Consider the following 13,315-nt stretch of genomic DNA (forward strand, 5'->3'; position numbering starts at 1 on the left):
CTTCCACATGCTCTATCTCCATGTCATTGATAGAAACAATTTTTGCCCATCCTCATAAACATCCTCCCTTGAGGTCAGATATCAGAAGGATGAAAAACTCCACCAAAACAGGAAGACACAGTACTCGGGGGCACTGCCGTTTCCTGTTTTAACAGTGCTCCTTGCAGAGGTTATTGCATATGTCTCCTCCCACCATCCCCCTCTACCTCTCTTCTGGCAACAGACTCATGCCTCTGACCATAAGATTGAGAAATGCCCCAAGTGTGACCATGAGACCTCTTAGATTTCATACACTGAAGTTAGGAGAGAGATCCACCCTTCCCTTTCCTCAGGACTGCCAGAGCCCATGTCACTTGACATTTTCTCTGACTGAAAGAATGAAGCCTCCAAGACAAGTGGAGGTGAGGGGTGAGGAGTATTCTGAGAGATACGAGTTCCAGGTGCTAGTCCCCAAAGTTTCTTGAGTAACCTGATCCCACCAGAACTTCCTTTGAGATAATGAGCTACTCTTCCATCTTTCCCATAAATTCATTCTTTTGTTGTTGCTTAAGGTGGTTTGGATAAGATTTTGTTTCCTATAACCAAAAGAATCCTAAATAATGCAGAAGTGAAAAGATCCCAGTCATGAAACTCCCACAGGGCAGAGAGTTTTTACCAAAACTCAGGCCTCATAGGTGAAGAAAAAGCTTTGTTACTATTAGAAAATCCTGCCAGGGACCACAAATAACAGTGAGTGGGTGGGATGAGCCTAGGGAGTCTTCAAGGTGAGGACAAAGTTTTTCATTATCAGTCTCCAAGAGCCAAAGATTCATTCACTTTCACACACCCAACTGTGTCTTCTCTCCTGTGAAAACCCAGGTTCCTAGACTCCTAATCCATATTTGAGCAATGATTAGTAAAAGGCCAACTCTCTTCAGTCTTACATAGTAGTTAAACAATAGTGTGTGTGTGGCTATGAAGTCTCGAACAACAGGCTAGACATGAACTTTCAGAGGTTAGCCTTGTCACCACTGCCAAGGTCAGCCTAGCCATCTCTACCTAGTTTCCTCTCTGTTTGATATTGGATTCACTTTGGTTACTGGTATTTGCACCGGTTAAGCTTGGATTGGTTGCAGTAGTGCACATCAAAGCCAACAAGGCAGAGAGCTGAAGCAGCAGAGAATTCCTGAAGGAAGAATGATGACATAGAAGATGAAAATGACTACAACACTTGATATTTATTTAAAAATTACATTTTCAAACAGGTTTAACAAATGAGAATGTTGTTTAGGAGCCTAAAGTACAGCTTATGCTGGTGGTAGGAGATCAGGAAAAAAAAAGAAAAGTAAAAAATAAAAAATTAAGTGCAGGTTACTCTATTGATCCAATTTCTTTATCCCAGTCCTTGCCCGACTACAATTTATTTTACGAATCCGCTTACCTCCAAGATGTGGTTCTAACAGAATTTATAAGAGAAATAGATTCTTTGCCTTCTATGAAGGCAGAATTCTAACGTAGAGTAAGAACAGCTGTGATGAGCAAATGAGAAGCCACTGTATCAAATACATGCCTAGAAACTAACAGTGCTCAAGGGAAACAGTTGAAATTGATAGATATGATGGTCCTAGATTCAGGACCTGCCCCAACTTCCACTCTAAAAGCCCCAAGAACACTTACCAGATGAGAGAAATAGTGTGGCAATGCATAAAAGGATGAAAGACAGGTAGAGAAAGGTGATTTTCACTTTCTTTTGCAACTTATTTACTTTCAAAGTATGCGGAGTGCAGCAGTAATGCAAGGCACACATAGATAACTGTTACTCAAAAAAAAAAAAGGAAAAAAGGTGATGACCCATCACCTAGTTAGCTTAGTCTACTGCCTATGGGTAATTCCCAGAACCTAAGTTGTCATTTTAGCTCCTCCTACTCTAGTTTCTTTACCTCCCCCCCACCCCACTGGATCCTCCTTTTCCTTAGCTGTCCCTGAGCAGTTTCCAAGAGACTATGTCTAATGAAATGCCACCCCGCCCAGAACCAGGACTATTGATGGAACCCCCTTCCTCCTATTCCTTACTGATAAGGGTAAAGGTGATTGCACAGATAAGGTGCATTTCCAGGTATCATGAAAGAAATGAGGGAAGGCCAGGAGTATGAAGCTCAGGAAGGAGAGAAGAAGGGCGCTAATCCTGAAAATTCGACCAAATATGAAGTAGTCTGAATTACGGAAGAAGAGAGAAGAAAGGCTAACAGCTCTCTAGACCTCCCTCCTGAGTCTGAGTGCCCAGAGAGCTAAAAGATGCAGTTTAGGGGCTTAAAGCAGGAACGAAGGGTAGCTCAGGGGAAGCTTAGGAGTAGAGGCAGAAGAACGCTGCGAAAATATCTAGAATAATGAGTCTACCTGAGCTGGTATCCCTACAGGGCCCCTGGATACGATATGCTTTGAAATGAGTCACTACTACTAGTAGGAATGTTTCCTTCAGGTATACTAGGGCAGAAAAAGATGCTGACAATTTCTGGAAGGGACTGGATTGGAGCTGGACCCTCCCTTTCAAGAAAAGAACTTACTTGATTTTGATAGAAGAATCCAACATGTGACCTCACCACTACAGATTACAAAGAGTGCACTGAGCAGACTGGGGAACTGCCTGAGATGTCTATCTTCACTCAGGTCAAGAGGCTGAAGGCCAACCACAGAAGGGCAGAACCAGTGAGAGTGCAGGTGAGGATCAGAATGTAATAGAGTCTAATTATCCCAGGCTTCACACAAACAAGCACTGGGTAAAAAAAATAAAAGGAGTCAAATGAATTAGAGTTTCTCAGTCCCTTTGGGATTTCTTCCATTCTTAAACACCCACCAACGCCAGTCTCCTTGTCTTTACTCCTACTTATTTCCCAGGACTTTCCCTCCTTCTCATACCCCAACCAAATCCTCTTGGGGCCACAGACTGATCCTGTGTCCCTCACCAGCAAGAACTGAGATCTTTCTCTTTGATCTTATTTGAATCACTTACTTGAACACAATCATACACAGCCTTGTACTGCTACTAAGCTTTTCCTGGGCATATATCTTGTCTCTCCATCTAGATTAAAAGTCCCTAGAGGACAATCAGCCTGAATTCTTAATTTCCCACCACATTTGTCACAGTGCTTTACATGTAGCAGGATCTCAATGAGTATCTGTTAACAGCAAGGAAAAATAAAAAGCCACACCACATGTCAAATACATTCCTTGGTGATGTCAAGAGAAGTAAAAAATTTTTCTGATGTTCTGTAGACTCAACATTACCCCTCCTGAATTCTCCCCTGGAACCACAGCCTTTTTTTTCAGTTCTACTGCTTATGTTCCCAGGTTACCTTCTCTTTTATTTCTTCTCTTAACCTTCTTTCTGTTTCTGCCTGCCAGAAATGTTCTTCAGCTTTCATTGTTTGCTTACACTCTGTTTCACCAGCGCCTTTTTACACCGAGGCCCATCCTAGCCTTCTCCTCAACAGTAGAACCCTGTGATTTCTGCCTCTCTCCCTATTGGCAGGAAATTTAGTGACATGATAAGTATGTGAACTCTATTCCCCAAGTGTGAGATCCTACCTTGCTCCCCGTGTCTTAAAAATGTCACCCCCATACCCTTCAATCCAGCATGGCTCTGCTCCTCTTGGCACATGCATGCCCTTAAAACTATAGCTTGTGCCCTTAGTCCTAATTTCTAATACTGACTAGGCAGGAATACTGTATTCCTGTACTAGAATGAAGGACACTTGAGAGAGAACACAGAATAATCTGGGAAATATCTGGGAAGATGTAAGTGGAAACCAGTTATGTGTTAAAGATCAATGGGATATGCTACATCCTTTGCACTCTACCCGAATGATGTTAAGATATATAATGCCAATGAAGGAATTACCAAATAAGTGGGCAGATGAACGTAAGCTGAAAAACCAGACTGTTGCTAAAAACCTCCGTTGAAGTTTACTAAATGTAAGCTCTAGGAAATTGGGATGATTTTTGTGTATTTTTTTTTTCTTTGAGACGGAGTCTCGCTTTGTCGCCAGGCCGAATAGGTGTGTGGGCACCTCCTGCACCTCCTTTCTGGGGCTCATTCCAGAGACAGAAACAAGCCTACAGTTAAAGTGCCTGTCTCTCAGAGTTATCTGGTAGCATTTGCTAAGCCCCTGAAGGTGACAGATAGCAAAGTAATGGTTTGAAAAGTGTGCACTTTGGCTGGGTGCGGTGGCTCACGCCTGTAATCCCAGCACTTTGGGAGGCCGAAGCGGGTGAATCACGCGGTCAGAAGTTCAAGACCAGCCTGGCCAACATGGTGAAACCCTGTCTCTAAAAAAATAAAAATTAACAAAAAAAAAAAGAAAAGTGTGCACTTTGAGAGTGCAGGCATTTGCCCCAGCTATCCTTCCTGGCTCAGTGCTGAGCAAATGATGATAAACTCCAGCTCACAGCTTCTGCTTGAGGAGAGAAAGGATTGGACTACACATCTAACATCCCAACTTTTCCAGCTGCTACATGAGGGACTGGCTCCTGTCTTGCCCGTTTCAGGATACTAATGGGACTTGGCATACTCTAGTCTTCTGGGGGCCACTAAGAACAAAGATGATGGTCTATGACCATAAAGATTTGAGGGAGACCCAGGCAGGATCTCTGGCTGGACTAACTGGTAAGGCTCTTTTATATCAGGCCAGTCAGTGAAGACTGAGTGAGGTGGTTGTTTAATGTGAAGAAACCAATACAGAATCAAGAAAAGTGAAGAAATATAAAAATGTGTTCTAAACAAAAGAAAGAGACAAATCTCCAGAGATTGACTGTAATGAAATGGAGATAAATGATTTACCACATGTGAGAATTCAAAGTAATGGTCATGAAGATGCTCACTGGGCTGCGTGCGGTGGCTCAGGCCTGTAACCAATCCTAGCATTTTGGGAGGCCGAGGTGGGCAGATCGCCTAGGTCAGGAGTTCAAGATCAGCCTGATCAACATGGTGAAACCCCATCTCTGCTAAAAATACCAAAAAAATTAGCGGGGCATGGTGGTATACATCCATGATCTCAGCTACTTGGGAGGCTGAGTCACGAGAATCGCTTGAACCTGGGAGGCAGAGCTTGCATTGAGCTGAGATCAGGCCACTGCATTCCAGCCTGGGCAACACAGTGGACTCCATCTCAAAAAAAAAGATGCTCACTAGGGTCAAGAGATAAATTCATGAACAAAATGAGAATTTCAACAAAGAGTTTAAAAAATTGAATAGTAACAAACACAAATCACAGTATTAAGTATACAATAACTGAAGTAAAAATTCAATAGCGGGGTTCAACAGCAGACTAAACCAAGCAGAAGAAAAGGATCCGTGAACTTGAAGACAGGTCATTACAAATCATACAATCAGAGGAGAAAAAAGAAAAATTGAAAAAGAGTCAACATAGCTTAAGGGACTTACGGGACACCGTCAAGGTGACCAACTGACGATACAATAGTAATAGATTTCAATACCCCACTTTGAATAAAGGATAGAACACATGGCATATGGACAGAAAAATCAATAACCAGCTAACTTGAAAAGCACTATAGACCAAATAGACCTATGAGACATATTTAGAACTTTTCACTCAATAGCAGGACAATATTTCAGAAGCACACATGGAACATTCTCCAGGACAGATCATATGTGAAGTCACAAAACAAGTCTTAACAAATTCAAAAAGACAGAAATCATACTACGTGTCTTTTCCAAACACAATGGAATGAAGCTAGAAATCATTAACAGCAAGAACATGGGAAAATTCACAAACATATAGAAACTAAATAACATAATCTTAAACAAGCACTGGTTCAGTAGGAGATCAAAACAAAAATCTTCAGACAAATAAAAATGAAAATACAACTTATCAAAACTTATCAGATATAGCAAAAGCAATCCTAACAGGGACGTTTATAATGACAAATGCTTACATTAAAAAAAAGTTTGGTAGAGAAATAAATCAGAGACTAGAAAAAATAGAAAAATAATAAAGAGTTTTTTAAATATAAACAAAAAACCCTTAGCTAGATAACTAAGGGAAAAAAGAGAAATTCATAAATAAAATAAAAAATGAAAGAGGGCATTACAACAGATACCTCAGAGACAGAAAAGATCATAAGGGATTATTACTAACAATTATGTCAACAAATTAAATAACCTAGAAGAAATGGATGAATTTCTAGAATAAACAGCTTACCAAGACTGGATCAAGAATAGAAAGCAGAAAGTGAAACCCTAGTGGTCCAGACAAAGATCATGGTTGGGACTAGCTGGCCACAGATGAAGCCTCAGATCAGAAACACGGTGGTGCGAATGGATCCAGACACGTTCTTCTACAACGTTTATAATAGACCCATCCTTTCTCATCGGAACACCATCTGGCCGTGCTACGAAGTGAAAATGAAAACGAACGACCGCTCGAGGCCCCCTTTGGTTGCAAAGACCTTTCAAGGCCAGGTCTATTCGAAGCCTCAACACCACCCAGCGATGAGATTCCTCCATTGGTTCCGAAAGTGGAAGCTGCATAGTGACCAGGAGTATGAGGTCACCTGGTTTGTGTCCTGGAGCCCCTGCCCAGTGTGTGCAAGGAATGTGGCCGAGTTCCTGGCCGAGGACAGGAAGTTCACCCTGACCATCTTCGTGGCCCGCCTCTACTACTTCTGGGACCCACATTACCGGGAGGAGCTTCGCAGACTGTGTCAGAGAAGAGACAGTCCGCATGCCACCATGAAGATCATGAGTTATGGCGAATTTCAACACTGTTGGGACAAGTTCGTAGACAACCAAAGATTGTACAAGCCTTGGAATAAGCTGCCTAAACATTATACATTACTGCGCATCACGCTGGGGGAGGTTCTCAGACACCTGATGGATCCAGGAACATTCACTTACAACTTTGCCAATGACCCTTCAGTCCTTGGACGGCACCAGACCTACCTGTGCTACGAGGTGGAGCACCTGCACAATGGCACCTGGGTCCCGCTGCACCAGCACAGGGGCTTCATACTCAACGAGGCTTCAAATAATCCGGGTTTCCCTGAAGGCCGCCATGCAGAGCTGTGCCTCCTGGACCTGATTTCCTTTTGGAAGCTGGACCTGGCCCAGCACTATAGGGTCACCTGCTTCATCTCCTGGAGCCCTTGCTTCAGCTGTGCCAAGAAGGTGGCTGAATTCCTTCAAGAGAACCCACACGTAAACCTGTGCATCTTCGCTGCCCGCATCTATAATTATCAACGAGGATATAAAAAGGGCCTGCGCAGGCTGGACAGAGCTAGGGCCCCAATTTCCATGATGAAATATAGTGAGTTTAGGCACTGCTGGGACACCTTTGTGGATCACCAGGGACACCCCTTCAAGCCCTGGGAGGGACTAGATGAGCACAGCCAAGTCCTGAGTGGGAGGCTGCAGGCCATTCTCCAGGGAAACTGATGGATGAGCCTCAGTCTCTAAGGAAGGCAGAGACCTGGGTTGAGCAGCAGAATAAAAGATCTTCTTCCAAGAAGTGCAACCAGGCTGTTCACCACCATCTCCAGCTGATCACAGACGCCAGCAAAGCAATGCGCTCCTGACAAGTAGATTATTTTTAAAATTAGAGTGAATTACCTTTAATCAAAAATTTATGTGCTACAGTAGTAAGACTGTGCTCAATACATTCAGAAAAGTTTGAAACCTACTAAAAAAAAAAAAAAAATAGAAAGCCTAGGCCGGGCGCGGTGGCTCACGCCTATAATCCCAGCACTTTGGGAGGCCGAGGCAGGTGGATCACGAGGTCAAGAGATCGAGACCATCCTGGTCAACATGGTGAAACCCTGTCTCTACCAAAAATACAAAAATTAGCTGGGCATGGTGGCACACGCCTGTAGTCCCAGCTACTCGGGAGGCTGAGGCAGGAGAATTGCTTGAACCCAGGAGACAGAGGTTGTGGTGAGCCGAGATCGTGCTATTGCACTCCAGCCTGGGTAACAAGAGTGAAACTCTGTCTCAAAAAAAAAAAAAAAGAATAGAAAGCCTAAACATTTTGATAACAAATAAGGACAGTGAAGTAATAATAATTTTTAAAAACCTCCTGTCATAGTCTGTTTTGTGTTGCTTTAACAAAATACTTGAGGGTAAGCAATTTATTTCAAGATAGTAAAAGAGGTTTCTTTAGCTCTTTGGTAGGCTGGGAAGTCCAAAATAAAGCATCCCATCTGGCAAGGGCCTTGTGCTGCTTCAACTCATGGTGGAAAGAAGAACAAAGGGGAAATGGGTGTACAAAGAGACAAAACACAAAAGGCAGCCTCACTTTATAATAACCTATTCTCATAATAACTAATTGAGTCCCAAGGGAATGAGATCTCACTCCAGTGAAACTGCATTAATCCATTCATGATCCAAATACCTTTTAAAAGCCCCACCTATTAGTACCATTACATTGGCAATTAAATTTGAGTGTGAGTTTTAGTGGGGACAAACCACATACAAACCATAGCACCTCCCAAAAAAGAGAAGCCCAAGACCAGATGGTTTCAGAGCTGAATTCTACCATATATTAAAAATAATAATAATAATACCAATCCTTCTTAAACCCTTCCAAAAAAATAGAAGTAGACGTAATATCACTCTGATATCAAAGATAGACAAAGACTCCACAAGAAAACTAGACTACAGGCTAATATCTCTGGGTGAACATAGATGCAAAAATCCTCAATAAAATAATAGCAAACTGAATTTAACAACACATCAAAAACATTATACACTGTGATGAAGTGGAATTTATCCCTGGGATACAAGGGTGGTTTAAAATACCCAAATCAATCAATGTGATATATCACATTAACAGAGTGAAAGATAAAAACCACATAATCATAGATGCAGAAAAAGCATTTGACAAAGTTCAACATCCACTGATGATAAAAACTCTCAACAAAATAGGTATAGAAGAAAATTACCTCAACACAATGAAGGCCATTTATGAATATTCCACAATTGACATCATAATCAATAGGGAAAAACTGAAAGCTTTTCCTCTAAGATCTGGTGCAAGACATAGATTACCATTGTCTCCATTTCCTTTTTTTTTTTTTTTTTGAGACGGAGTTTCGCTCTTGTTACCCAGGCTGGAGTGCAATAGCACAATCTCGGCTCACTGCAACCTCTGCTTCTTGGGTTCAGGCAATTCTCCTGCCTCAGTCTCCTGAGTAGCTGGGATTACAGGCACGCGCCACCACGCCCAGCTAATTTTTGTATTTTTAGTAGAGACAGGGTTTCACCATGTTGACCAGGATGGTCTCGATCTCTTGATCTCGTGATCCACCTGCCTCGGCCTCCCAAAGTGCTGGGATTATAGGCGTGAGCCACCACGCCCGGCCTACCATTATCTCCATGTCTATTCAACATAGCACTGGAAGTACTAGCAAAAGCAATTAGACAAGAAAAAGAAATAAAAAGCATCTGAATTGAAAAAGAAGAAGTAAAACTTTTTGCGGGTGGCATAATTCCATATGTAGAAAATTCTAAAAACTCCACCCAAAAAGCTATTAAAATTAATAAATTCAATAAAGTTGTAGGATATAAAACAAATATACAAAAGTCAGTTGTGTTTCTTTACTCCAACAACAATCTGTGTAAAAAGAAATTTTTTAAAATATCAACTATGATTGGTACACAAATTTAAATACTTAGGAATAAATTTAACCAAGGTGGTAAAAGATTTATAAACTGAAAACTGTAAAACATTGATAAAAGAAACTGAAGATGAAAAGTAAATGAAAAGATTTGTAGATAGAAATAATTAATATTGTTAACATGTCTATAATACTCAAAGCAATATTCAGATTCAACACAATATCAAAATTCCAATATTTTCCACAGAAATAAAAACGTTCTAAGATTTGTATAAAACCACAAAAGACCTTAAATAGCCAAAGCAATCTTGAGAAAGAAGAACAAAGTTGGAGGCATCATACTACCTGACTTCAAAATATACTATACAAAGCTATAGCAATCAAAACAGCATGGCACTGACATGAACAGACACATAGACTGATGGAACAAAATAGAGAACCCAGAAATAAATCCTCACATTTACAGTTAACTGACGTTTGACAAGGGTGACAAGAATACACAGCAGAGAAAAGACAGCCTCTTCAATAAATGGTGCTGGGAAAACTGGGAACCCACATTTAAATAATAAAATTAAACCCTTATCTTACATCTTACATAAAATTCAACTCGAAATAGGTTAAAGACTTGAACAGAAGACCTGAAATTGTAAAACTCCTAGAAGAAAACACAAGGGAAAACCTCCCTGACACTGGCCTTCGTAATGATTTTCTGGAAAGGACACCAAAAGCTCAGGAAACAAAAGCAAAAGTAAACAAGTGAGACTAAATCAAAAGAAAAATCTGCACAGAAAAGAAAACAATGGGCAAAATGAAAAGGCAACGATTAGCTGGGAGAAAATATTTGTAAACCATATATCTGATAAGGAGTTAATATCCAAAATACCTAAGATACTCACACAACTCAAAAGCAAGAAAACCAAATCTGATTAAAAAAATAGGTAAAGAAACTGAACAGGTATTTTCCCAAAGAAGACATAAAAATGGCCAATAGAAAAAATGCTCAACATCTCTAATCATTACAGAAATGCAAATCAAATCCACAATGAGACATCGCCTCACACCTGTAAGATAACCGTTTTAAAAATATAAAAAATAACAAGTGTTGGCAATGTAGAGAAAAGGGAACTTTTTTTTTTTTTTAATCCACTTGACACCCAATTTTGGGAAAAGGGAACCTTTTTATATTGTGGGTGGGAATGCAAATTAGTACTGCCTTTATGGAAAACAGAAGTATGACCGTACCTCAGAAAATTACAAATAGAACCACCATATGATCCAGCAGTCCCTTTTCTGGGTATATATCACAAAAGTAAAATATCTTGCACCCCGCAAATCACTAAGCTAAAAGGAAAAGTCAAGCTGGAAACTGCTCAGGGCAAACCTCCCTCCCATTCTATTCAAAGTCATCCTTCTGCTCACTGAGATAGATGCAAACTCTGATTGCCTTCTTTGGAAAGGTTTATCAGAAACTCAGAAGAATGCAACCATTTGTCTCTCACCTCCCTGTAACCTGGCAGCCCCCTCCCTGCTTCGTCCTGCCTTTCTGGATAGAACCAATGTACTTCTCACATATATTGACTGATGTTCTTATGTCTCTCTAAAATGTGTAAAACTAAGCTGTGCCCGTCCACCTTGGGCACTTGTAGTCAGAACTTCCTGAGGCTGTGTCACGGGGTGCGTCCTCAACCTTGGCAAAATAAACTTTCTAAATTAACTGAGCCCTGTCTCAAATTTTTGGGGTTCACATCCCCAAAGGAAATAAAATCAAGATCTTGAAGTGATAACTGCATGCCCATATTCATGGAAACATTATTCACAATAGCCAAGATATGGAATCAACCTAAGTGTCTATCCACCAACAAATGGATAAAGTATATGTAATATCTATACACAATAGAATATTATTCATCCTTAAAAAAGAAGGTCCTATTTGCAATATGGATGAACCTGAATGTCATTATGCTAAGTGAAACACGCCAGACACACAAAGAAAAATACTGGTTATCTCATATGTGGATTCTAAGAGAGTTAAATAGGTAGAAGCAGAGTAGAACAGTGGTTACCGGGGTGGGGACGTGTGGAAATGTTTGAGATGTTGGTCAAAGTGTGCCAAGTTGCAGTTCTGTAGGATAAGTCTAGAGATGTCATGCAGAGCATAACTATAGTCAATACTGCACTGTGCATTGGAAACCGCTGCGAGGACACTTCAGGTGCTCTTACCGCTTACACAAAATAGTAACTGTGAGGAGTGTATTATGTTAATTAGCTTGACTGTAGAAATCACTTAACTGTGTACATTTATCAAAACATCATGTTGTACCCCTTAAATACAGTTTTTATTTTTTAAAAAACTGTTTGGCATTAAAAGGCCAGCTAATTCTGCCTTAAATCTCTCATTCCGTTCCACATCGTGCATCCGTAAGAAAGACGCCCGATACTCCGCGTAAAGCACGCGCTCCCCGCCTCCCACACACATTTACCTTCTAGAGACAGCCCTTTCCCCATCCTCTGCTCTCAAACGTTCTGAAGCACAGGTCTTTAGCCTGTGCTACAGAAAATGTCTACATTTTCTCCAAAACCTAGTTTAACGCCCAGCATTTCCGAGACCCGGTCCCGGGCCTGCTTCGGATGCTTTAGCTCCTAGGTCCCAGGGAGGCATGCTCCAGGGAAGAAACAGAGGCCCTGTCGCAGGGCTGTTCCTCACAGGCTCTTTAGCGCGGAGAGCGCAGCCCAGCACCACTTCCTCTCAGTAGCTGCGTCCTTCGGTTTCGAGCACGTTCGTGAAGCGGGAACGGACGCGAGAGGAAGGGAACGGCTTTGGTAAATCCCGCTTGAAGGATTTCGTGATCCCCTCAGGGATTCCCCCACCCGCACTGCACGCGCAGACGGCGGAATTCCTCCGGCGCCGAGAGGAGGACCCAGGGAGAGGCAAGGGAAGGGCTCAGGAAGCAGCGCAGCGTTGGGGCGCCCGCCCGCCCTCCCACACGGCCGCTCCGAGGTCCTCAGAGCACGCCTGAGGCGGAGCGAGCGTCCGCCCTTTCCCAGGTCACCTTGGAAACAAGTATTCGCTTTCGTTTCCGCAAACAAAGTAGGCTCCGCGCTTTCAGTACCAGTGGCTCCCGTGGAGTCCGCAGCTGAACCCGGTCCGCCTTCTCACCCGTCCGGGCCAGAGGCGGCCCAGACACTCAGGGCGCGCGCCCGGGTAACCCGTGCTGCGAAGACCCGAGCGAACACGCCCGAGGTTCCCGTGTAGGCCGTGTAACGAATGACCGGAAGTAGGAGCTGGGTGCTCCAGTGGCGCAATCGGTTAGCGCGCGGTACTTATATGGCAGTATGTGTGCGAGCGATGCCGAGGTTGTGAGTTCGAGCCTCACCTGGAGCATTGTTTTCCAACCCAAGAAAGCACCACTTGAAGTGCCTTTACCCCTGTAATCCTACTCCACCGTCTTTAACGTGTTTGGAGTTGCGCACAGAGTTTATTGTTAGTGGTTTCCTTAGCCCTTTTAGAACCAAGCAACGCCAATTACCAAGGAAATCCGTTACGCTGCAGAGGGTTAGGTGGACCCTTCTGTCTCCACTTTGCATGCCGATCTCAGGTAAAGAACATCATCTCTTTTTTCTTTCTTTTTTTTATTTATTCATTTATTTATTTATTCATTCATTCATTCCTGAAAAGTAGACAATAAAACAGCTCCTGGGAGAATTTACA

General features: G+C 42.3%; 1 protein-coding gene and 1 non-coding gene across 2 annotated transcripts; both read left to right on the forward strand.

The window, feature by feature from the left end:
• Window positions 1–1,088: 1,088 nt before the first annotated feature.
• LOC105726431 (DNA dC->dU-editing enzyme APOBEC-3G-like) lies at window positions 1,089–7,502 on the forward strand. The gene is made up of 2 exons (XM_012465897.3): window positions 1,089–1,111; window positions 6,298–7,502. Exon 2 carries the CDS (start codon window positions 6,314–6,316, stop codon window positions 7,427–7,429), a length of 1,116 nt encoding a protein of 371 aa, XP_012321320.3. The 5' UTR covers window positions 1,089–1,111; window positions 6,298–6,313; the 3' UTR covers window positions 7,430–7,502.
• A 5,392-nt stretch (window positions 7,503–12,894) lies between these two features.
• Window positions 12,895–12,988, forward strand: TRNAI-UAU (transfer RNA isoleucine (anticodon UAU)). Its single transcript has 2 exons — window positions 12,895–12,932; window positions 12,953–12,988. It is a non-coding gene; the product is annotated as a tRNA-Ile (tRNA).
• The last annotated feature ends 327 nt before the right edge of the window (window positions 12,989–13,315 follow it).

The sequence above is a fragment of the Aotus nancymaae genome, unplaced genomic scaffold (assembly GCF_030222135.1).
Source record: "Aotus nancymaae isolate 86718 unplaced genomic scaffold, 86718_ANA_hifiasm-v0.15.2.pri h1tg000051l, whole genome shotgun sequence".
NCBI classification, from domain to species: Eukaryota; Metazoa; Chordata; class Mammalia; order Primates; family Aotidae; genus Aotus; species Aotus nancymaae.